Source organism: Phyllobates terribilis, unplaced genomic scaffold (assembly GCF_046119375.1).
Source record: "Phyllobates terribilis strain yellow unplaced genomic scaffold, ASM4611937v1 Scaffold_1__5_contigs__length_1240528914, whole genome shotgun sequence".
NCBI classification, from domain to species: Eukaryota; Metazoa; Chordata; class Amphibia; order Anura; family Dendrobatidae; genus Phyllobates; species Phyllobates terribilis.
The window spans coordinates 263,053,846-263,080,621 of NW_027362761.1; the positions used below are offsets into that span (position 1 = coordinate 263,053,846).

The window sequence follows — 26,776 nt, forward strand, 5'->3', positions numbered from 1 at the left end:
GGACTCTACAACCCACAGAAGTTGCTCAAGTAGTGCAGCTCATCCAGGATGGCACATCAATGTGAGCTGTGGCAAGAAGGTTTGCTGTGTCTGTCAGCGTAGTGTCCAGAGGCTGGAGGCGCTACCAGGAGACAGGCCAGTACACCAGGAGACGTGGAGGGGGCCGTAGGAGGGCAACAACCCAGCAGCAGGACCGCTACCTCCGCCTTTGTGCAAGGAGGAACAGGAGGAGCACTGCCAGAGCCCTGCAAAATGACCTCCCGCAGGCCACAAATGTGCATGTGTCTGCACAAACGGTTAGAAACCGACTCCATGAGGGTGGTATGAGGGCCCGACGTCCACAGATGGGGGTTGTGCTCACAGCCCAACACCGTACAGGACGATTGGCATTTGCCACAGAACACTAGGATTGGCAAAGTCGCCTATGGCACCCTGTGCTCTTCACAGATGAAAGCAGGTTCACACTGAGCACATGTGACAGACGTGACAGAGTCTGGAGACGCCGTGGAGAGCGATCTGCGGCCTGCAACATCCTTCAGCATGACCGGTTTGGCAGTGGGTCAGTAATGGTGTGGGTTGACATTTCTTTGGAGGGCCGCACAGCCCTCCATGTGCCCGCCAGAGGTAGCCTGACTGCCATTAGGTACCGAGATGAGATCCTCAGACCCCTTGTGAGACCATCTGCAGGTACTGTTGGACCTGGGTTCCTCCTAATGCAGGACAATGCCAGACCTCATGTGGCTGGAGTGTGCCAGCAGTTTCTGCAAGATGAAGGCATTGAAGCTATGGACTGGCCCGCCCGTACCCCAGAGCTGAATCCGATTGAGCACATCTGGGACATTATGTCTCGCTCCATCCACCAACGTCACGTTGCAACACAGACTGTCCAGAAGTTGGCGGATGCTTTAGTCCAGGTCTGGGAGGAGATCCCACAGGAGACCATCCAGAACCTCATCAGGAGCATGCCCAGGCGTTGTAGGGAGGTCATACAGGCACGTGGAGGCCACACACAATACTGAGCCTCATTTTGACTTGTTTTAAGGACATTACATCAAAGTTGGATCAGCCTGTAGTGTGTTTTTCCACTTTAATTTTGTGGGTGACTCCAAATCCAGGCCTCCATTGGTTAATAATTTTGAGTTCCATTGATGATTTTTGTGTGATTTTGTTGTCAGCACATTCAACTTTGTACAGAACAAAGTATTCAATGAGAATATTTCATTCATTCAGATCTAGGATGTGTTATTTGAGTGTTCCCTTTATTTTTTTGAGCAGTGTATAAAGCCGTTAGTACAAAATAGAGTACAATCTTTATATTAAAGACAACCAAACAAGGGGGAAGGGGAGGACTCGGAGTGACCCTAATGAGAGCATTTATGAGGTAGGTAAAGTAGTTAAGGCCCAGGGATGTATGTTACAGAAATTAGGGGTGAATAGAAGTAGACAAGGAATATCAATAAAATTGACCCAGAGCTGCCAAATGTTCATAAGGAGCTCTTTCGAGTCTGTACAGATGGCATTTATTTTTTCATAAGTCATTATACGGGTTATTCTTGACTTGCAGATTTCCAATGCGTGGTGACATGAATGCGTGTCACCATACAGATATATTGTGATTGTGTTTGTGATCTTGGTTAGAAAACCCCAGAGGTTGATCAGCCAGTACAAGAACTGTTAGGGATTTGTGGAATGGTGCTCATAAGAAATATTAGCTGAGATGTCTGGGACCACAAGGCATATGTGTACTATGGAGTCAGGATCTGAGCATCCCCTGTATCAAAGTGGAGATGATTCTTGAAAATGTTATGGACCCTAATGGGAATCAAGTGGGTTCTGTTCAATTACTTGACAGAAGACTCAGCCAAGCTGGCCTGATGACTGCTTTAAAGTGGTTTTCCCACTAACAAATGTAATTTTTAAAGTTGATTTTAATTAATACATGTTGGAATAATAATAATTTCCACAATTGGATGCGTTTAAAAAAAATGTTCCTGTGCTGAGATAATCTTATAAATGAGCCCCTGCTGTGTACTGTGTAATGGCTGTGTGAACGTACAGGGACATAGTCTGATCAAACCACAGCTCCTGGGCAGGGGAGGAAGCAAAAGAGAGTATACAGATATTACAGCAGGGGATCACAGCTGATTCTTTCTGTGAGATAAAGCATTTCCCTGCCTGTTTTTAAAAAACAGAGGCTGTGGTATGATCGGACCATGTACCTGTACAGTAAGACACAGCCATTACACAGTACACAGCAGGGGCACATTTATAAGATTATCTCAGCACAGGAACATTTTATTTAAACACATCCAATTGTGGAAGTTATTTTTATTCCAAGATCTCTTAATTAAAATGAACTTTGTTCATGGAACAACCCCTTTAACCTCTTCACGTCATATGACATATAGGTACATTATAGGTCGTGTCCCTTTGACAGCAGCATTTAATTTGCACCTGGCAAAAGCATGTCACAAGACATGCCCCCCTGTCACATGATCGCCCGTGGCCGGCGTTCATTGGAGATGATGATTTCTGATACACATATTTGATGACTGCAGCTTCAAGTCTTCTAAGGAGACTATTGAAGCAAGTAAAAAGTAGAAAAAAATGTTTTCAAAAATATTAAAAGAATTTAAAAATATAAAGTTCAAATCACCCACCTTTTGCGCCATTCAAAATAAAACAATAAAAAAAAATCAAAAATACACATATTTAGTATTACTGTTTTCAGAAATGCCCGATCTATCAAATTATAAAGTAAATTAATACAATTGGATTAATTTTTTTTGGTCGGCGCCAGATCCCGAAAAATGGAGACGCTACAGGTCTCGGAAAATGGCGCCTTTTTTTTTTCCCGTACAAACTTTGGATTGTTTTTTTTTACCACTAAAATAAAAAAGAACCTATACATGTTTGATATCTGCGAACTCATAATGACCTGGAGAATCATAATGGCAGGTCAGTTTTTACATTTAGTAAACACTCTGAATTTTTTTCCCATTGCTATATGGTAAAATAAATGGTGCACATAGATTAGCCTTAGAGGAGAGATATACTGCAGGATGAGGCTGTATACAGGGTGGGCCATTTATATGGATACACCTAAATTAAATGGGAATGGTTGGTGTGGCACATTAGTATATGGGAGGTAGAAAACTTTTCCAGATGGGTGGTGACCATGGCGGCCATGTTGAAGTCAGCCATTTTGGATCCAACTTAATTTTTTTCAATGGGAAGAGAGTCATGTGACACATCAAACTTATTGAGATTTTCATAAGAAAAACAATGGTGTGCCTGGTTTTAACGTAACTTTATTTTTTTCATTTTTTTTTTACAAGTTTATGACCACTTATAAAATGTGTTCAAAGTGCTGCCCATTGTGTTGGATTGTCAATGCAACCCTCTTCTCCCACTCTTGACACACTGATAGCAACACCGCAGAAGAAATGCTAACACAGGCTTCCAGTATCCAGGATCGCATCTCAATCCTCGGACTGGCCTTCGACTCTCCTGACCTGAGCATGACCGCATGTATTTCTATGCAGCTGTCATGCTTAGGTTAGGAGAGCCGAAGGCCAGTCCGAGGATTGAGATGTGATCCTCAGGCATACGGCTGTCTGACTGCACCCAATCAGTGACGCCGTGGCAGAGGGGTGGGCGGGATTATAGGCGGGGGAAGGGGTGAATATCCATTTTGCATTAACATACGTTTGACTTGCCAGCGCACGACTATAGATTTTCCGCAGTTTAGAGTAACACAACGGGGTTACGTACATCAATAAAAGTTACATATCCTGAAAGAGCTGCCAAAGCCCTATTTCGGGATACTATTAGTTGGGTCCGAAAAAAAATCACCTGACAGATTCCCTTTAATTCCACTGCGCTTTACAGACATTATCAGCACTGTCCCCATTGGGGCTCACAATCTAGATTCCCTATCAGTAGATCTTTGGAGTGTGGGAGGAAACCAGAGTACCCGGAGGAAACCCACACAAACACGGGAGAAGATACAAACTCCTTGCAGATGTTGTCCTTGGTGGGATTTGAATGGCTATATTACTATAGTATGTGGGTTGAATATCGTAGTGCATGTGACTGGCCCAGCTGTGGGCTCCAGTACAAAATCTCCACTCGGACTGTATGGTTGTATTATTCAGGCTCTGTGTGGCAGTATTATTCATGTTGCAATTTGTAGTTTTCTTTGAGCACTATATGAAAGTATTATTTTGATGCTGAATGGATGCATTATACAGGAATTGTATAACAGTACTATGTTGGCGATATATGATAGTAGTATTTGAGACTGTATAGCAGTTTTAATATAATGTTTGGATTGAATATGGCAGTATTATGTTGTCTGGCATGGTTGCATTATTAGTCAGGCTTCATGTGCCAGTATTACTTGTACTGTGAATCGTGGTCTTATGTGGACATCTTAGGTGTAGCCAGCACAGGCCATTGGCAAGATGTCACAGCTGCAGCCAGTAAAAAAAGGCCTGTACTCATGGAGGGTGACTACCAGCTGTTTCTATTATTTTTAACTTATGTGTGTAGAATCCTGCAGTCTTATGTGGACACTGTATGGGTGTATTAGTCATGCTTTTTGTGGTAGTATTCTTCATACGGTGACATTGTGGTTTTACGTGAGCACTATATGAAATTATTATTTGGATTCTCTATGGAGACATTATATAGCATTACTGAATGAGCACTATGTTTATCGTATGGCAGGATTTCAGTGAGTATACCTGCGACTATCCAACCTATAAGGCCATGTGCACAGGTTGAGTTATTCGTGAGTTTTTTACCTCAGTATTTGTAAGCCAAAACCAGGAGTGGGTAACAAATGGAGAAATGCTGCCTGTATTTCTATTATACTTACAACTACTGAGGTAAAAAACTCACCAAATACTCACCGTGTGCACATGGCCCAAGAATGCTACTTTGGCTTTTTTTTTTCTCACCCAGGACCCATGACAATGTATAGGAATTTGAACCCTTCATGTTCTTAAAAAATCACAAGTATTAGTTCATGTTTAGTGCACTGCATAATGGCAACACGTTCAATTTTCCAGTCAACATCACCCTCCTACTATAGTCGGTAGGGGGCGCGCGTACGCAGATTACCTTCTGCACATGCGCAGTGAGGGCAGTGAAGCTCCGGGTACGCGCAGTGTGGACGCGCACGCTTAGTAACCCACCTGAGCTCCCATCTTTCATGTGACGCTGAGAACATGCTGCTGTCACGGATAGCCCTCGTCCCGGGGCTGAGCCGCTGCTATGGGCTCCGAGGAGAATGCATGGCCGAGCTGAGGCGCTGGTGAGGAGGGCACTTAGTGGCGTGGTCTCTGTGGGGTGTCGCGCAGACCTGACCATTTTGGAGAAGTGACTATTCTATGTGCGGACAGCACTAGGTTGTAGCCTGAGCATGCATTAACCGTTTGTGTGCCTTGCCCTTGAGTGCAGGGTAGTGTGCACTCATTTCTATAGTTGTGGCAGTGTCATTAGTATTAGCAGCTGGCAGTAGATATGATTGCACCTGCTGAGTATGGTCCTCTAATGGTCCCTGGTAGAAGTGTGAGCCTAGGGGGTTAACTGCGACCACATCAGAGATGTCCGTCATTGCGGATTACAAGTGACTAGAGGGGTCACAATCCGCTTGTATCTGTGGACCCCTCCTCACTGTCAACTTTTCCTTCTGGCCTAGAAAGAGCTCTGCCCTTATATTTTGTGTCGGGAGCGTTGTATGAGGGTGTTTTATGCTGTAATGGCGTTCACTTTTATTGGTATGGTTCGGGGTCCATATAACTTTCTGATTGCTTTTTATTGCATTTCTTGGAGGCAAAGGTGACTGAAAAACATTCTGCTATTATAGCTTCACTTTGGTGTTTACCGTACAGGACATTTAGTTCAGACAGTGTCACACACAGTGATAACAAATGTTTGTTTTTTTTTATTTAGATTTTAATAATAATGTTCTGGGGACATTTTAACTTTTATATATTTTATTACAATTTTTCATTTTTTTTTTTACTAGTCTTCCTGGAGGACTTGAATAATACACTGCAATATTGAGATATTTGAGTATATTGTAAGATTACTGTTTTCTTATTGAAGCCCAGGTATACAAGCATGGCAGACATACTGGCATACACAACATGGCTGCCATGACAATTCAATTTGCGCCCCATTTCCTACCTCTTAAATGCCACTGTTACAATAAAAGTGTGTTAAACTGCTGCAAAAAGTAGTTGTTCTGGCATCTGCGCTGTGAGGAACAGGCTCAGCTCCCGAGCCCGCTGCATACATGCAGTGCACACAGGGCTGTTAGGGCCCCCTGGGCACAGTCAGCCCTGGCTCTAGTCCAGGTGTCGGTAATGGCCCTGTGTGGACACATGTATGTGATCTGAATTGAGCGTGACCTGTATTCCTCAAGGAGGTTTCTGGTTTTCAGAAAAGTTGTGTCCCCAGGAACAATTTATTGGCAAAAAAAAAAAAAACTCCCGGAAAGCATTTCAGATATGGTTGTCACCAAGAGTTCCAAATAAATTTAGCTTTGATTGTATATTGATTATATTATATTGTGTTGTGATTTTGCCTGATGTTACGGAAGACCCTACCCTCACAACAAGCGTAGAGAGATTTACTAATTCTGTCTAAAACTTAGATGAGACTGTCAGAATATGCTCTAAATCTATCCTGTTTCTCTTGCTTTCCGATAGATCTGGTGCATCTCGATAGAAGCCTCTTATATAGATTGGGTGTTGGGTTTGTTACTGTGCACAAGAAGTCCTGATGCTTGCTATTAATTTAGTGAATTTTGTGACTCCGCTTTGTTACGTCCCCTCTTCTAGACCCTTTTTAAAAAGAATTATGGCACCTTTTGGAATAGAAATTGGGCCAAAATAGCTGAGGAATGTGACACAGCTCTTGAGTTATGGCAGTTCTTAGCTGTTGTACTGCTACTTTATTATGTTGTGAAGTTTGATTTTTTTTTTTTTTTTTCTTTTAATGGTCTGCGATGCATGCAACTTACAAAAGTCAGAAAAACAGGTACAGGGCTTGATAAATAGGCAGTTCATCCTGGGCACCATTCTTTTCTATGCAAGTATGACCTGGAACTGGAGCCACATTGTATTAGTCCAATTATCACTGTATTACCATAGCCTTGGATTGGAGGTGGCTTTACAGAAACTTCAAGTCTTAGGACTGAGCTCTCTCCAGTTTTCCAGGGCAAAGACTCACAAACTTGTTTACTTACTATGACTATTGAGCAAAAGGTCAATCACTCCGAGTCTATGAAACAAACACAACCTTTACCCTCCTCGTCCCTCAGGCGTCACAGAATGCACACTTTAGGGAATACGTGACAGGGGTACATGATGGAAGGTGCTTTAGATATAGAAAAACATGACATAGCACTGATTATAACTGTTGAAACGAAATTATGCAATGCTGGGCACAACCCCGCACCCAACACAAGCACATACTTTCTCTTGTGGGAGAAGATATGCAAAGTAAATACTGAATTCTACATTGTGTCAATGTTGCTCCACTTTTGATGATTCTTGGCATTGAAGGTGTCCTACACAATCCTTTCTCTCAGGATGAGAAAGATATCAGCTGAAAAGAAAATGCAAATAAATGTTATTTTTATTTGTCAGGAATAAGCTGCTGATATAATAGCAACTTACCAACTGGTGTAAACAGGATGCCCTGAGACCCATTGTGCAGAACGCAATACTTCTGCTTCCTTATAGTCACATCCCTGTGACCATGAGCTATATTCCATCAGTGGCTCTCCTATATATGAATCTTTGCAATAGGTTTGTATTTCCTAAAGTGAAGGTTTTGCTTTCGTTCTTTACCATGTCTTAGGAATCTTAAGATATTATCAGTGATAACAGGGGTGCTTTGCTCGAAATGTATCTTTTTAGATAGTAGCCTTTACAAGTTATATTTAGGGTCTCGCAGCTGCCATAGTTCCCCCACGGGTTTTCTGGCAAGATATATAACATTATCCCTGAAACCAGTCTGCCTTCACATTCTGTCTAAGTTGGAAGAAAAGAAACAACCTCTTAGCTAAAATGGAATTTTAAGGCTGCGACCGCTTGTCCCCCACCGTGAAATTCAAGAGACTGGTGGGTGCACAGGCTGCAGAGCAGTGGGGAGGTCTTATAGATAAATATGTCTATTATAAAAAAAAAAATGTAGTAGACAATCCCCTTAAAAGTTTTCCATCACTTTGATTTATCAATATCAGATCAATAAGAGTCTGACACACTGCACTTCCACCGATCAGTTGTTTGCCACGAAGGCTGAGGCCACATATAAACAGTATGTGGAACCAAAGACTACTGTTCTGTTACACAAGTTAGTGGCTGCTTCTGGGTACTGCAGATCAGCCCCTGTTCAAATGTTTGTAGCTGATCAGCAGCGCTCATTAAACTGTGCTACAGCCATAGACCAGTTAGGCAAATGGAGTTTCTATGCTATTGTCTGGTGTAAAAGAGGGGCACACCAGAAGAAATGTCATACGAAGTCTGTAGCTCAATCGGGGTCACTTCTAAATCTAGTTTTTCAGGTGGCTATGTTGGAACCCTGCCGTAAAATGAGGAGGAGCCTTCAAATTAATCAGAGCTGATCTGCAGTACCTGGTGCCCGCCACCCACTAAACAATGGGACAGATTGGTGGTGTTCCTCACCATATACTGTTTACATCCTGCTAGTAACAGCTGATCTTGGGGGAGGGGGGGGGGGGCTTCCAGTGTTAGTACCCCTCTGATTTGGTATGGATGACCTGTCCTAAGAATAGGTCATCAATATCATACTAGTGGAAAACTTCTTTAAGACACATCAAGAAACTGAACAGTGAAGAATTTTAATTGAAAAAAATGATGTTCATACTCGCTATATGCAAATGATGCCACTATTCATGTCGGCCTTTGCACTGGGTGCTTTATTTGTTGATTGAATGACTAATATATTTTCCTAACATTCCATCCATCTTTTTCCCACCAGTTATTCTTCTGATTCCAGAGAGAGCGGCTGGCTTCGGTCTCTATTTGTACGGAAGGTAGATCCACGTAAAGATGCACATTCAACTTTACTATCTAAAAAAGAGACCAGTGGCCTGTACAAAATTCAATGTAAGAACCCAGTTTACAAAGATTTAGCTGAGTTTCTGCTGCAGACAATCCCTTTTTAGGCTATGTTCACACATCATGGTTTTTATGCAGTTTTTTTATGCAAATTTTCAGATGCCTTTTGCAGTACCAGAAAAGTCTATGAGATTCCAGAATTCTCTGTTCAAAGATCAGTTTTTTTTTTTTTTGTTTTTTTTTGTTCAGGATTTTGTGCTTTGCATGTTCTTTTGGAAAATAGAGCTTGTCACTCATATCAGCGTTTTTTTTCAGTGTTTTTCACCCATTGGAAGTAATTAGTAGTGAAAAAGCGCAGAAAAAAACAAGATGTGTGAACATGGCTATCAGGTTTTGCTGCGTTTTTAGTGGAAATAAGCAAGTAACAGCAGTATGTGAAACTCATTTATCTTTGTGATTTTACGATCTTGTCTTGGTCACTGAGATGGTAATTTGTATTAGTACAGTAATTAATTAGTGATGTGTACAGTTCTAAACATTGGCTGAGCTACCTGTGAGATTGAACAATACCTGTGGCCCAGGCAGGTGTGAAATTGAACAATGCCCTGAGCAACTCAGTGGCAGACTCCATAGTGTGACAGTAAATAGTGTCATACAAGATCAATGCACTGCCAGTGTCTAAACTATTCCTGAACAATTCACCTCCCGCCCACTGTGCATTTGAAATTCTGGTTAATATGGTTTCACATATGTCTTGCATTGGTGACCTGTGTTCTTGCTTTTTTGGTGGAAGTAAAGCTTAAAAAGGGACAGAAGGACAGTGAAAAAACGCACCAAAAAATCACCAAAACTGCAAGAAAAATCCTGAACAACCCTCCCTCGAGAGATCAGGTTTTTCTGCAGAAAATTGATGCCAAAAAAAACATATGTGTGAACATAGCCTTATGTGTCAAGTAAATATGATAGACTGATAGTTTGATACTCACATGTAACATGTAGCTTACCTATCTGATGAAAACAGTTGGCACACATTTATTTTAATGAGTACTCTGCAGCAGGACCTCTTGATCATCATGTTTAAGTCCGGGTTCAGACAGACCGCCCCAGGAAAGTAAGACCAAGAGTCACCTCTGCTTCTGAGGATAAGTTTAGCCGAGTCGCCAGCCTCAGAAATCGCCGGTTAACAGCAGCTCAGAATATAAGACATATTTTCAGTTGTTTCACACTTTTTGTTAAGTATATAATTCCACATGTGTTAATTCATAGTTTTGATGCCTTCAGTGTGAATGTACAATTTTCATAGTCATGAAAATACAGAAAAATCTTTAAATGAGAAGGTGTGTCCAAACTTTTGGTCTGTACTGTATGTTACGGTCAGTCTACAGACTGCAAAGCCTGAGCAGACCTTGCATGTCCCAACCCGAACTTACTGCCTCCTGTGTGTCTATGAGCCTGCAAATTTAAGTCAGGAGATGTGAGGCTAGTCCAGGTATTGCGGTCCATATACAGACCATGATATGATTGTCTGAACCTAGCCTAATGGGACATATTTTAAGGCCATGTGCATGATATTATTGGTAATTCTTTGCAGCGGCACAATGGTGAAGTGATTACTGTATCTGCCAAATTTTTGGAGATATATACACTTTTCAACATTGAAGTTGCAACACCCAAGAAGAAAGTCATGGAATTATGGAAATCACAGGATCTATAGACATGTTAATGATATACAAATGATAAAATGGAAACCTTTTCGATTTCATCAACTTCATCGCCTTTTCTTTTTTTGCGCCCTTTCTTCCCAGAGCCATAGCTTTTTTATTTTTCCATCAATATAGGTGTATGAGGGCTTGTTTTTGCTGAGAAGTTGTACTTTTGGATGACGCCATTGATTTTACCATATAGTGTACTGGAAAACGGAAAAAAAATTCCAAGTGTGGTGAAATTGCAAAATATAAATGCAATTCCACAATTGTTTTTAATTTACCATGTTCACTAAATGCTAAAACTGACCTGCCAGTATGATTCTCCAGATCAGTACAAGTACTCGGATGCCAAACATGTATAGGTTCTTTTTTATTTAAGTGGTGAAAAAAATCACCATTTTCCGAGACCCATAGGGTCTTTTTCATGATTTGAGGCTGGGTGAGGGCTTATTTTTTTTAATTTTTTTTTTTGTGCGCGGAGCTGACGTTTTTGATACCATTTTTGGGTAGATACGATTTATTGATCGGCCGTTAGTGCATTTTATTGCAATGTTGCGACCAAAAAAACGTAATTCTGGCGTTTTGATTTTTTTTTTTTTACTCGTTACACCATTTATCGATCGGATTATTATTTCCTTTATATTTTGATAGCGCAGACATTTCTGAATGCAGCATTACCAAATGTGTATATTTTTTGTTTTATTTTGAATGGGTCAAAAGGGGGGTGATTTGAACTGAACTTGCAGGACAAGATGCGGGCTCAATGCCGAAGCCCGCATCAAATGCAGGGACACGACTTTAAACGTACCTGTACGTCCAAGTTCGTGAAGGGGGTTAAGTATCGAGTATGGGCGCCACGTGTAGAAATACATGTGCTTGCATGTCTTGGTATGAATTCTATTAATGGTTAATGTCTCAGGAATATTCTGCCATGCACAATGCACTTGGATATGCGAAGCATCAAAATCTGTCGCTGGCAGCTCGCTTTGCAATTGCTGACCAATGATGTCACAGGTGTGCTCAATGGGAGACAAGTCCTGGGATGCTTCAGGCCATGGTGGCTTGTTTTTGCCACACAGGCTGCAATATGCGGCCTGGCATTGTCGTGGTGAAAAACGTCTTCTGGGACACTTTGGAGAAATGACTATACCACTGGTTCTACTACCTAATCAATGTAACGCCGAGCTGTTAGTGTACATGAAATGTCCTGAGAGATTCGGTTAACGTACCGTATACCACCCTACACCATAACCTGAGAGCAGAACTAGAGTGATGTTCCCTCCTGAAGGCCTTTTATGATGTTGCCAATGTGGTCACTACATGAAGACCAGGCAGAAATGGAACAATGGAGGTCTGCCTTCCTTCTGACTGGGCTGTGGGCCGTGTTTCACAGCACGTCACAGCCCAGTATCCAGCGCGCGCTTTTCCTTCCTCTTTCCTTGTCCGCAAGTATATGCTGGATACTGGGCTGTGATGTGTGTTGAAGCACCGCCCACAGCCCAGTCAATCAAGTGGCGTGCGTGCGACTGGGTCACTCCTGGGAGATGCAAGAGAGTCCAGAAGTTGACGTGACATCAGCGGATGTCAGCGGCGGCTGCAGCTGGCGGGCACGTGACCGGGACTGAGCGAGCAGCGATAGCGTTGCTTACAGGCAAACATTGCAACATAATGTATTTACAAAAATACTTATTTAAAAGTCTTAAATCTATACGTTTGTAGTGGACCACCTCTTTAAGCCAGATAATGCCACAGAATCTACCCCTATATCCAAATTCAGTGAGCTTCTGTCAGTGATAATTCTATCACATTTGTGGCTCATTAAGTATCGTAGGGTTCGACAATTTTCCTGTCCTTCTAAGTCACATGAAACATTATCCCACATTGATCTAGATTGGGCCCAGAGGATATCCTCACTCTTGTGGAAACTGAAATATCAACCTAGAGTCCTATCAAATTATTCACCTTTTATGAGGAGCATATGTATCTTGCCTAGATCAGAATCATCCCTTACTCTGTGGTCCATGAATCCCCTCTTGACTCCAAATTATAAATGTCAATCTGATCACATCCGCTCTTAAACATTTAAACATTATTTTAAGGAAAATAATAGCTCTGTTCCACAAAATATTATATGGGATGCTATGAAAGCCTGCTCAAGGGGAGTTCTGATACAAGCAATCAGTGGATCCAAGACTAAAGCCCCCGTCTCACATAGCGAGATCGCTGCTGTGTCACGGTTTTGGTGACGCAACAGCGACCTCACCAGCGATGTCGCTATGTGTGACACTTTGCAGCGATCAGGCCCCTGCTGTGAGGTCGCTGATCGCTGCAAAGTGTCCTGGACCATTTTTTGGTCGTTGCCCTCCCGCTGGTCAGCACACATCGCTGTGTGTGACCAGCGGGAGCAGCGATCAGGCTGGTAACCATGGTAAACATCAGGTTACTAGGGGCACACGCGCACCTAGTAACCCGTTGTTTACCATGGTTACCACTCTGCTACAGTGAGCGGGAGGTTACCGCTCACTTTAGCAGGCTGGTAACCATGATAAACATTGGGTTACTAGGGGCACACGCTCACCTAGTAACCCGTTGTTTATCATGGTTACGAGTCTGCTAAAGTGAGCGGTAACCTCCCTCTCACTGTAGCAGAGTGGTAACCATGGTAAACATCGGGTTACTAGGTGCGCGTGTGCCCCTAGTAACCCGATGTTTACCATGGTTACCAGCCTGCTCCTGCTTCAGCAGGCTGGTAACTAGGAGCAGGACATCGTGGAAAGATTCTTTCCACGATGTCGCTGCTCCCCTGATCGTTGGTGAGCCTGCCTGTTTGACAGCTCACCAGTGACAACATAGCGACGCAGCAACGATCCCTGACAGGTCGTATCGTTGTCGGGATCGTTGCAGCGTCACTAAGTGTGATGGGGCCTTAAGGCAAAGCAGATTAGGGAGTTCCTCCAAGATAGGACACACTGCTTCTCCATGGATTTAACTCCATCTGGCACAGTGGGGGACTTGTTGGTCTGGAAAGAGGCGCAGGAGGCATACAATACACTTGTTAAAGAAAATGCTAAAAATAGACGTATGTTCGCCTAGCAATAACTTTTTAAGGAAAGGGAAAAGGCAGGACTTTCGCTTGCAAAATCTCAATCAGGAACTTCTCTTGTGTTCGGGCTCTTAGGGATAAAGAAGGAATGATAGTCAATTAACCTGACGAGATATTAAATATTTTTATTTTATTTTACCAAGACCTTTATAGATCTAATCTGCACTTCACTAGGTATCAAATTTTATCATATATGGAAGAGGTTGACCTCCCCAGCTTCTCTGAGGCTGATCAAAAATATCTACACACGTGGTCAAAATTGTTGGTACCCCTCGTTTAATGAAAGAAAAACCCACAATGGTCACAGAAATAACTTGAATCTGACAAAAGTAATAATAAATTAAACATCTTTGAAAATGACCAAATGAAAGTCAGAAATTGCTTTTCAACCCTGCTTCCACAGAAGTTTTAAAAAAAATTAAACTCATGAAATAGGCCTGGACAGAAATGATGATTCTCTTCACTTAATATTTTGTTTAACAACCTTTTGAGGCAATCACTGCAATCAAACAATTCCTGTAACTGTCAATGAGACTTCTGCACTTTTCGACAGGTATTTTGGCCCACTCCTCATGAGCAAACTACTCCAGTTGTCTTGTGCGTGAAGGTTGCCTTTTCCAGACACCATGTTTCAGCTCTTTCCAAAGATGCTCAATAGGATTTAGGTCAGGGCTCATAGAAGGCCACTTAAGAATAGTCCAATGTTTTCCTCCTAGCCATTCTTGGGTGTTTTTAGCTGTGTGTTTTGGGTCATTATCCTGTTGCAAGACTCATGACCTGCGACTAAGACCAAGCTTTCTGACGCTGGGCAGCACATTTCTCTAGAATCCTTGATAGGCTTGAGATTTCATTGTACCCTGAACAGATTCAAGACACCCTGTGCCAGATGCAGCAAAGCAGCCCCAGAACATAACAAAGCCTCCTCTATGTTTCACAGTAGGGACAGTGTTCTTTTCTTGATATGCTTAATTTTTTCGTTGTGAACATAGAGCTGATGTGCCTTGCCAAAAACTTCCATTTTTGTCTCATCTGTCCATAGGACATTCTCCCAGAAGCTTTGTGACTTGTCAACATGTAGTTTGTCAAATTCCAGTCTGGCTTTTTTATGTTTTTTTTTTTCTACAATGGTGTTCTCCTTGGTCGTCTCCCATGAAGTCCATTTTGGATCAAACGACGACGAATGGTGCGATCTGACATTGATGTTCCTTGAGCTTGAAGTTCACCTTTAGGCTGTGTGCCCACTATGCGTTTTTGATGCGGGATTTCCGCAGCAGAAACGCTTTAAAAACGCTTGGTAATCCGTGCACCATGATCCCCAATGGAAATCTGCATATTCTAGAGTCTCACGGCTTCCAGTATCGCCTCTATGCTGATGACACACAGATCTACCTCTCTGGACCCGATATCTCCTCCCTACTAACCAAAATCCCACAATGTCTGTCCAACATCTCATCCTTCTTCTCTGCCAGATTTCTAAAACTCAACATGGATAAAACAGAGTTCATCATCTTTCTACCCTCTCATTCATATCCCCCATCTGACCTATCCATCAACGTCAATGGCTGTTCACTCACCCCAGTCCCACAATCTCGCTGCCTTGGGGTAACCCTGGACTCTGATCTCTCCGTCAAACCACATATCCAAGCCCTTTCCACTTCCTGCCGACTCCAGCTCAAAAATATCTCCCGGATCCGTGCATTCCTCAGCAAACACTCTGCAAAAACACTAGTGCATGCCCTCATCATCTCCCGCCTCGACTACTGCAACCTCCTGCTCTGTGGCCTCCCTTCCAACACTCTTGCACCCCTCCAATCTATCCTAAACTCTGCTGCTCGACTAATCCACCTGTCCCCCCGCTATTCCCCGGCCTCTCCCCTCTGTCAATCCCTTCACTGGCTCCCCATTGCCCAGAGAATCCAGTTCAAAACTCTAACCACGGCATACAAAGCCATCCACAACCTGTCTCCCACATACATCTGTGACCTAGTCTCCCGGTACTTACCTGCATGCAACCTCCAATCCTCACAAGATCTCCTTCTCTACTCCCCTCTTATCTCCTCTTCCCACAATCGCATACAAGATTTCTCCCGTGCATCCCCCCTACTCTGGAACTCTCTACCCCAACACATCAGGCTCTCGCCTACCATGGAAGCCTTCAAAAGAAACCTGAAGACCTACCTCTTCCGACAAGCCTACAACCTGCAGTAACCACCGCTCCACCACATTACTGCATGACCTCCTCTACCCCCACCTACTGTATCCTCACCCATCCCTTGTAGACTGTGAGCACTCGCGGGCAGGGTCCTCGCTCCTCCTGTACCAGTCGCTGACTTGTTTTGTTAAGATTATGTAAATGTTTTTGCTATGTATATCCCTATCACATGTAAAGCGCTATAATAATAATAATATTCTGTGCCCATGCTGCGGAATTTTCCGCTGCAGATTTTCCCTGTGGAAAAATCCGCAGCATGTCCATTATTTGTGCGTTTCTGCATGCGGATTTGAGGTCCCAATGGACTTGAAAAACGCAAGTCAAATCCGCATGTAAAAGCGCTGCAAAAACGCATGCAAAATCCGCAAACGTTCTTGACTGCCAAGAACATGCAGAAACACTGCAGAAATTTTCTGCTTCATTTCTGCATCGTGGGCACATAGCCTTAATCTCTTTAGAAGTTTTCCGGGGCTCTTTTACCATTCGTCTTATTCATCTCTTTGATTTGTCATCAATTTTCCTCCTGCGGCCACGTCCAGGTAGGTTGGTTACAGTCCCATGGACCTTAAATTTTTGAATAATATGTGCACCTGTAGTCACAGGAACATCAAGCTTCTTGGACATGGCCTTTAACCTTTACCTTTAACATGCTTGTCTATAATTTTCTTTCTAATCTCCTGAGACAACTATTTCCTTTGCTTCCTCTGGTCCATGTTGAGTGTGGTACACACCATGTTACCAAACAGCACAGTGAGTATCTGTAGCCCTATATACAGGCCCACTGACTGTGCTGTGATGCTAATTAGTGGACACAACTTGATTTAACATGTACTTTTTGTCACATTATTTTCAGGGGTACCATCATTTCTGTCCAGGCCTATTTCATGAGTTTAATTTTTTTTTTTAAATTCTGTGGAAGCAGGGTTGAAAAGTAATGTCTGACTTTCATTTGTTCATTCTCATAGATTTTTAATTTATTATTACTTTTGTCAGATTCTTCTTTCATTAAACGAGGGGTACCAACAATTTTGACCACGTGTGTAAATAGCCCACTACAATTAGAAGAATTACAAATGGGGGTGGCTACCATGACCAACAATAAAATCTCCAGGCTTGGATGGGCTCACAACGGAGATGTACAAGAAATTTGGGGTTATTCTTGTGCCTCAATTACTATGTACTTTTCAGGAGGCGGTTAAGGAAATGGCACTACCTCACTCAATGCAGGAAGCGGTGATCGTAGTTATACCCAAACCTGGCGCAGACCCACTGCTCCGTGATTCTTACAGGCACATATCTTTGTTATCCACAGACGTTAAGATTACAGCAAATGTTCTGGCTTCCTGACTAAACAGTCATATCCACTGTAGTGCACATGACTAAACAGTCATATCCACTGTAGTGCACACTGACTAGTCAGGTTTTATGCCCACTAGATCCACAGCTGTTAATATTCGTCGATTACACCTCAATCTCCAACTCCTGGTAGATAATGCAGGTTATTGGGTCATATGCTCGCTTGACGCTGCTAAAGCATTTGACTCCATCAAATGGGAATTTCTGTGGGCAATTCTGTAAAAATTGGCATAGGTTCTGGTTTCATCTCATGGGTTAAATTGGTAGATGGTAATCCGACAGCCAGGATAAGGGTAAATGAATGACTCATTCCGGCCTTTGGGTTGTGTAGGAGTACACTGCATGGCTACCCCATCTCCCCTGCTTTTCGCACTGGCCATTGAACCTCTTGCAGCAATCATTAGAAAACGCCTGAAGAGAATAGGTTTCCATAGAGGAAATGTAGAGGTGAATGGGGCACTTTATGCCAATGACTCTTTACTCTTTCTGACAGAAGCTTCCACCCCTCTACCTGTAGCGATGGAGACTGTAGAGAAATTTGGGAGATACTGAGGTTTAGTGATCAATTGGAACAAATTACTTCTGCTTTCATTGGATAATGAAGATAACAGGCCTCATTACACAGGCTCTGGCCTATAAGTGGTCTCTGAATTTAAATACCTGGGCAACGACTGAGAAGTTAAATATTTAGTCCAGTTCTCACAAAGTTAAAACACAAGTTGGGCACCTTGTCTAGGTTACCGTTATCAGTGGTGGCTCATGCTAACCTAGTCAAAATTATTTGGATGCCCCAACTCCTGTATGTTTTACACAATTCTCCAATCTGGATACCCAAGAGGTATTTTTTTAAATATTTTTATTTGATGAGAAAAACAGACAAATAATTACATAAAATATCAAAATATACCTGTTATATTACCATGTCCAACAAATCTTTTTCATCATTTATAATGTCACAACAATACTTTAACTGAAAACATGTAACAATAACCATATTTCTTTTTAAGATCATCATTTAGGTTTAAATCTTCAATAACCCCAAATTTCCCCTAAGATCCTCAAAACTATACCATGATGTAAGAGGTTTTTGGGTTTTTTTTGTTTGTTTTTTTAAGGTCAGTCGCCTGTTTAGGACCAAACCCCTTGTGCACTAGATGTAAAGTATATACAGCAAATGTGTTGCACATGATATGGTCCTGCCCTTTTTTGAAATCCTTCTGGAAAGGTGTACTGGAAATAATTAACATAATTTACCTATTCAATATAACCCCTTGCCCTTCGGATGCATATTTGGGTACGTCGAAGCCTTGAATACTGATGAACATATCAAGACAGCAGTATCTCATATGTTGTTTATGGCCAGAAAATTAATAGCCCAATATTGGATATCTGATCAGGTACCCACAATCCCAGAATTCATAAGCAAAATGAATTTTTTACTGGACCTAGAAAGGTGTATTGATCTAAAAAGAAATATCATCTCCAAATTCAAAAAACTCTGGGCCCCGTGGATTGATGATAATTCAGCTTAGGCCTTTTTTGATCACTAGATCTCTTTATCCTAATAGCATCCAGTTTGAGTTCCATCTTGGGTTTTTACTCATAACCTTTGCATTTGATTAAACTTATTGCGGGCTCCTGTAACTTGAATGCAATTATCTATTTATGGTAATTTCCTTCTCTCTGAGCTGTGACTTATACTATGTACCTGAAACTTTACCTTGGTCTATGTTGGGGGAAGGGTTAGGGTTTGGGGAAGGTTTCCTTTTTTTAGTAATGTTACTATTTTTGGAAAACTGTCAATAAAAACACACTTGATTTAAAAAAAAAATAAAAATAAATAAAAAAAAAAAAAAGCTGTCATCAGATTAAAAAGGGGGTATTTTGAGGGATCTAAAGTTTAACACACATTCTAGTTTGTTTTACACGTGTTTCTGTACTGTTTTCATATGTTTGTTCATGGTTTTGCTGCCTTCAGTCTGAATCTTCAATGTGCACATTCCAATAAGAACAAGGAAAACCATTGCATGAATGGACGTTTGGCCAGTACTGTGTGTGTATAGTTATCTATCTAATCTCTCAGTACAGAACACTGATAGGCTGTGTGCCCACTATGCGTTTTTTAAGCGTTTCCACAGCGGCAATTCTGCTGCAGAAACGCTTAAAAAACCGCTTGGTAGAAGGTCGGCCATGTTCCCCAATAATCCGCATGTGCTGTGCACATGCTGCTTAAATTTCCACTGCGGATTATCATTGCGGAAAATTCCGCAGCACTACCAATTATTTTGCGGAATCACTGTGTTTTCGCCGCCATTGACTTGCATTGGACCGCATGACATCTGCATCACTGCATCTGTACTTGCGGATACCATGCGTTTCAATGTGCGGATTGTACCAGGTTTGGAGAAGAGGAGACTCTCATCTGGACCCGGGTACCATAGTGCCTGTAAAAAAATAAAAAAGAATAAAATAAAATAAAAAATATACATTATACTTACCTTCTGATGGCCCCCGGTCTCAGCGATGCGTCCTGGCTTGCCGGCAGCTCGCGATAGTCTAAAAAGGACCTGCCATGACGTCATTTAGTCATGTGACCCGTCACGCGACCGCTGACGTCGGCGGTCGCGTGACCCGTCACATGACTAAATGACGTCATAGCAGGTCCTTTTAGTCCACCGCGAGCTGCCGGCAAGCCAAGACGCATCGCTGAGGAGACCGGGGGCCGTCAGAAGGTAAGTATAATATTTATTTTTTACCATTTTTTTACGGTCACACTATATAAATCCATGCCGGTTGCATGGATTTATATAGTGTGACCAAGTTGACAAGCACTTTCCAAGTGATGCTAAAATCGCCTGGAAAGCGTTTGACAACCCGCATGCAGAAATGCATGTGAACAACGCTCCATTTCCGCATGTCCCTGGCAGGAAAAACGCATGTAAAATCCGCATGTAAAATCCGCATGCGTTTTTTCTGCCAGGGAGATGCAGAAACGCTCAGGAAAAATCCGGAGCATTTTTGCATCGTTGGCACAGCCTAATGTAGATAATGTGTACGCCGAGTACAATAACTTTCTATAGCACCTGCCTTTGTGCTTCTTTGACAGAAACAACTACTACACATTTTTGCTCTATCTATTATTCGAAGTAAGCTTTAATTAAATTGAACTAGAAAACCCCCAAGTAATGTTTTATGATCTAAAGCTAAATCAAACCACCTCAAAAAAAATTTTTTCTGTTTGTGCTTTCACTCCAGTTCATAACGTGAAGCCAGAATGCCTGGACTCCTACAATAAATTGACGTGAGTACCATCTATTCACAGTGTTATGTAGGTAGGGGTCAGCCCTGTTCTTGCTCTGTTTTCTTGACATCCTCAGAAATAGTATTGTGTGTGTGTGTGGCACAGATCAAGCATTAATAATATTATGCACAGAAGGACACAGTGGACATTAGTCAGATTCTTTTATTTTTTAAACTTGATTTGCAAAAGGACAGTCCAATTCTGGTTCACTGTTATGTGCGTAATGGCTCATATATAAAAGTCATCATGAAAATTGGCCCTCGTTTATTTATGTTGCTAGAAACCAGATTACACAATTAAAAACTTATGCTTGCCTTCCCGTCTTGTGCTGTGCACTGACAATTCACTGTATATTTCTGCTTGTACCTCTGACAATTTCCCGGTCTATGCTCAATCTACACGTTTTAAATAAATAATCCTTTAACAGGGAACCCTCTCTAAATCGTGTGCATATGACCTGATGGTATTTTAGGATGGGCCCTTTAATTCATATGGCTTTCTCAAGTAATACATTTTGTATTTGTATGTAGAGAAGAAGTGCTGCCTAAACTGCACCAGGATCCAGATTACCCATGTGACTTGGTGGGTAATTGGAATACGTGGTATGGGGAGCAAGACCAAGCAGGTGGGTACAGAGCTTTTTGGGAGGGTATGTGCATGATTTCCGGTTAAATTATGGTTTCAATTTCAGTTCATCTGTGGCGATTCTCTGGGGGATATCCTGCACTCATGGACTGTATGAATAAGTTGAAAAATAACAAGGTAATGCGCAAAGACGATGTTACAAAGCCCTTTAGTAGATGTGTTTATATCTATAATGCATAACCTTTATTTGCGCCTTACTTTACTTTTGCCTCCACGCCATGTTCTTGTATAGTTTTCCCATGAAGTAAAATACTCCCCCACCCCCCCATCCCTCCTCCATCTCTGGCTTGCCAGTTCTACCAATGCAGCATATTCTCTTTTCTGCAGGAATACATGGCTTTCCGTGAGGAGCGTAGTCGCATGCTGCTTTCCCGTAGAAACCAACTGCTTCTGGAGTTCAGTTTTTGGAATGAGCCAACACCTCGTGAAGGTCCTAACATCTATGAATTGCGTACATATAGATTGAAGGTCTGTTCAAAAACATAATTTCTGATTACTTACTGATTTACATGCAGTTGGGTATAGAAGTACCTTATTTTTTTGGACTATAAGACGCACCGGACCATAAGACGCACCTAGGTTTTAGAGGAGGAAAATGGCAAAAAAATGTAAGCAAAACATGTGGTCATGATGCGCTGTTAAGGGGGAGGGGGTCTGCTGCTGACACTGTTATAGGAGTAATGTCCCCCATCCTGGTATATACGGCCCCCTCCTTCCTGTTATATGTGGCCCTCATCCTGGTATGCATGGCACCCCTTGATCCCTCATCCTGATATGCATGGCACCCCCTGATCTCTCATCCTGGTATGTATGGCACCCCCTGATCCCCATCACGCTGCACACACACAAAATAAAGAATTATACTTGCCTCCTCTCTCCTCCAGTGCTGCGTTCCGCTCTGCTGCCGACACTTTCACTGTGTGAGCCCTCACACTGTGAAGTGCTGTGCCGGAATAGTCACTGCTCCCCACGCCGGGACTGTGTGCGTGCGGAGCAGTGGCCATTCATTCTCCCTAATAGCACACACACTGTACCCGCAGTGCGGCTGCTGCCGGCGGTCTGTGTGCCCACTATTAAAGACCATGAATATTCACTACAACCCATGGGAGTGGGTTGTAGTGAATATTCATGGTCTTTAATATTGGGCACACAGACCACAGAGCGGCAGCAGGAGCCGTGCTGTGGATACAGTGTGCGTGCTATTAAGGAAAACGAATATTCATTGCTCCCCACGCCCATGGAGAGCAGTGAATATTCATTTTCTTTAGCAGCGGGCACAGCGTAGGCTGCAGCAGGTGGCTGCCTCCTGTGTCCCTCTCCTCCGCCTCTGCCCCCACACACCCACAACTATATATATTCGGACACCCACAGCAGCCATGTTATTTTCAAACTATAAGACGCACCCCCCACTTTCCTCCAAAATTTTGGAGTCAAAAAGGACGTCTAATAGTCTGAAAAATACGGTATATGGACAGTGACTGAATTCTCATCATTCAGCCCCTTACAACAGTGCAGTGGATTTGAAACAAAGCTATCAGGATGTAATTAAAGGTTTACAAAAATTGCATTAAATGGTTATTCCAGCTCTGCTCTCTTCTGTATTGGGAGGTGAGCAACTCTGGTGATGTCGCGTCTACTGATACCTACCAGGATGCATATGCAATCGGCAGTATTGTGCAACTGTTCTATGAATTGGGTAGGAAAAGTACACTACTTCATAAAATAACAAGGTAACAGGCCACAAATCACGTATCAGTAAGGTTAGCTCTGCACCCCAACATCGCATCTAATGATTCAGTAGGGTTGCAAGAAATCCAAACCTGTTGAATTTTTGGTTGCAAGTTGCGGATGACTTTGCTTTCATAGATTTCAATGTTAGACAAGTATGACTGTGACTCTCCTACAGTATGTCTGCTTTTTTTTTTTTTTTCCTTGTCAAGTCACAGTTCTAATAAAGTAGCTTATCACAAGTTGTGCAAATTTTTTTTTGTTGCACGACTTGTTTGAGACGTGACATATGTTGCCGTGTAATCACAATCCTAACCTACCTAAAGCTTATGAATATGGTGCAACTTTGTACAATATGGCTGCAGTTTCTAAATGGTTAAAGAGAACAAACTAATCTTTGATTTGTTTTTTGGGTTTTGTTTTTTGTAATAAAGTAATTTGGTTAATTACCCTTTCCTACTTTCTTCATAGAGAAAAGTGATGTGTAAGTGTGCTGTTGAAACTGTATTGCTGTGGTAGATCTGTATGCTGCATGGTGTATGGATCTCCCGGCTTTGTTTACGAGGGGTACTCTTGAAGCGGAGACTGCAAAGCATGTGCTCTCTCTCCTGTACAGAAAAGTGCTGTGCAGGAGTGGAGTATGTACAACGCACTCGCTGTGACTTTAGCGTGTTCCATTCTATACAAGGGTGAGAGCGGACACGCTGGGCAGACTCCCCACACCCACCCCTCATACTTAAAGTCAAGAGATCCTACACTGATTGGTGTACAGGTCTTCCCCAGCAATGCAGTCTAAACAGTACACTTGCACATCAGTTTTCTCTATGAAGGAAGAAAAATAGGGTAATTAACCCAATTACAACATTTCTGTAAATCCCATTTCCAGAATAAAGGTGAAAACAAAAGGTTTTTCTCTTTAATGCAATATTTTTAGGAGACCCCTTGATTTAAAGCAGAAATTCCACTTTTCAATCACATCAAACATATTGTACTGGTATACAGAGGTTGTGCTCACATTGTGACCTCTTCATCGACTAGAATAGATTTGTATTCACTGCTTGTAGCATACTGTGTGATGTGGATGTACGTTGTATACCGGTCACCGGATTGTGGTGATCTTTCGCCTGTGCAGTTATAGTGATATTTGGAATAACATGTAGACACAAGGAAAAGTGGCAAGTGTAAGCTCTGCACAACCTTTCTTTTTAGGTGCTAAAGGAGGTACTGATAAATACCGGTAGTTGACCTGAATATTTCTTACTGACTAAATAAATCCCATGTCTATAGAAACTATTACCTTTGATAAGTGTACATGCAAAGTTTTACCAGAAAAAGTTGTGATTAAGAAATCATCTTTAGCAAAAACACAGATGAAATTTGCTTTGAAACTGTTGATCTGCCATATTCTCCTGATTTGGTCCCATCTAATTATTTCTTTCTGAATTTTCAAGAAATCATTGAAAGGATAAAAATATACAATAAATAAGATGGTAATTGATGCTGTGGAGTCACGGTTTGCAGAACAGGACAACTTAGTATAAGATGACATGTTTTGGGTACCCCGCCCCCGCTAGGCCAGCTACATATCGGTACCCCCTCGTTTAAGTCTTAGAGTTCGCTTGGGTCCCAATTTTAGCCACAGATATGAATTTTGATACTTTTTATATTTAAGTAACCTGAATTATCCATGAGGTTTTTTTTTTTTTTTTTTTTTTTTTTTATACTCTTCAATGGAATTTTTAGAATGTGACTGATGGTTGTCCGCTTGCATAAAATATGTATATGGGGGTATTAATTATATTCATGTTATACATAGATACATATATATTCATTTATGTATGTATATATATTTTTTTGAAAGAAAAGCTCATTTTTTTTCAATGAAGCTAACATTAAATGAATCAGAAATACACTCTATACATTGTTAATGTGGTAAATGACTATTCTAGCTGCAAACGTCTTGTTTTTATTGCAATATCTACATAGGTGTATAGAGGCCCATTTCCAACAACCACCACTCCAGTGTTTTAATGGTACATTGTGTTTGCTAACTGTGTAAGAAGGCTAATGGATGTTTAGAAAACCCTTGCACAAGTATGTTAGCCCAGCTGAAAACGGTTTGGCTGATTTGAGAAGCTATAAAATTGACCTTCCTTTGAGCTAATTGAGAATCTGGAGCATTAGGGTATGTGCACACGATGCAGAAATGAAGCAGAAAATTTCTGCATCATTTCTGCATCTCCCTGGCAGAAAAAACGCATGCGGATTGTACATGCGTTTTTCCTGCGGAATACATGCGGATTCACATGCGTTTCGGCATGCGGATTGACAAGCGCTTCCCAGGCGATTTTAGCATCACTTGGAAAGTGCTTGACAACTAGGTCACACTATATAAATCCATGCAAACGGCATGGATTTATATAGTGTGACCGTATAAGAATGTTTAAAAATAAAAAAATAAAGCTATACTTACCCTCTGATGGCCCGGCGTGTGCTGCCGCGTTCGTTCCTGGCTTGTTCCTGGCTGCCGGGATATCGCGAGACACTGCGCTGAAGGGCCTGCGGTCACATGACTGTGACGTCACCGAAGGTCCTTCAGTCTTGCACGCGAGCAGAGGGAAGGAGACCGGGGGCCGTCAGAAGGTGAATATATCTTTTATTTTTTACTTTATTCTTGTTTTACAGCTTTTTAAATGGTACCTGGGTGTGGAGGAGAGTCTCATCTTCTCCACACTCGAGTACCATCCGCACATTAGAATGCGCCAATAACGCAAGTACAAATGCAGTCTTGCTTAATTGGCGCGTTCTAATGCAAGTCAATGGCGGCGAAAACGCCACGTTTACGCAAAATTAATTGACATGCTGCGGATTTTTGAGCGCAGCGTTTACGCTGCGGAAAAATCCGCATCATGGGCACAGCACATGCGGATTTCAATTGGGGAACATTGCTGCCCTTCTACCATGCGTTTTTAATGCTTTTCCGCGGCATTTACGCAGCTACAAAAACGCAGCGGAAACGCATTAAAAACGCATCGTGTGAACTCAGCCTTACATTTATTTGTTCTATGAAACTCTCAAAATGGCCATAAAAAGAGAACTTTCATGTGAAACTCGACAGTCTATTCTTGTTCTTAGAAATGAAGGCTATTCCTACAACGGTGTGTACTACTCCCTTCAGAGGAGAGCACAAACAGGCTCTAACCAGAGTAGAAAGAGAAGTGGGAGGCCCCGCTGCACAACTGAGCAACAAGACAAGTACATTAGAGTCTCTAGTTTGAGAAATCGACGCCTCACAGCTCCTCAACTGGCAGCTTCATTAAATAGTACACGCAAAATGCCAGTATCAACGTCTGCAGTGAAGAGGCGACTCCGGGATGATGGCCTTCAGGGCAAAGTGGCAAAGAAAAAGCCATATCTGAGACTGGCTAATTAAAGGAAAAGATTAATATGGGCAAAAGAACACAGACATTGGACAGAGGAAGATTGGAAAAAAGTTTTATGGACAGACGAATCAAAGTTTGAGGTGTTTGGATCACACAGAAGAACATTTGTGAGATGCTGAACAACTGAAAAGATGCTGGAAGAGTGCCTAATGCCATCTGTCAAGCATGGTGGATGTAATGT

At 42.1% G+C, this 26,776-nt stretch overlaps 1 protein-coding gene across 1 annotated transcript in view; it reads left to right on the forward strand.

Moving 5' to 3' along the window:
- Nucleotides 1–5,132: 5,132 nt before the first annotated feature.
- The window catches only part of NIPSNAP1 (nipsnap homolog 1), a 35,506-nt gene continuing 13,862 nt past the window's right edge, over nucleotides 5,133–26,776 (forward strand). Inside the window, exons 1-6 of the mRNA XM_073671706.1 lie at nucleotides 5,133–5,320; nucleotides 9,022–9,149; nucleotides 20,734–20,779; nucleotides 21,310–21,404; nucleotides 21,471–21,541; nucleotides 21,752–21,892. Coding sequence (XP_073527807.1) covers nucleotides 5,235–5,320; nucleotides 9,022–9,149; nucleotides 20,734–20,779; nucleotides 21,310–21,404; nucleotides 21,471–21,541; nucleotides 21,752–21,892 — 567 coding nt within the window. The 5' untranslated portion in view covers nucleotides 5,133–5,234. The remainder of the gene's footprint in view (nucleotides 5,321–9,021; nucleotides 9,150–20,733; nucleotides 20,780–21,309; nucleotides 21,405–21,470; nucleotides 21,542–21,751; nucleotides 21,893–26,776) is intronic.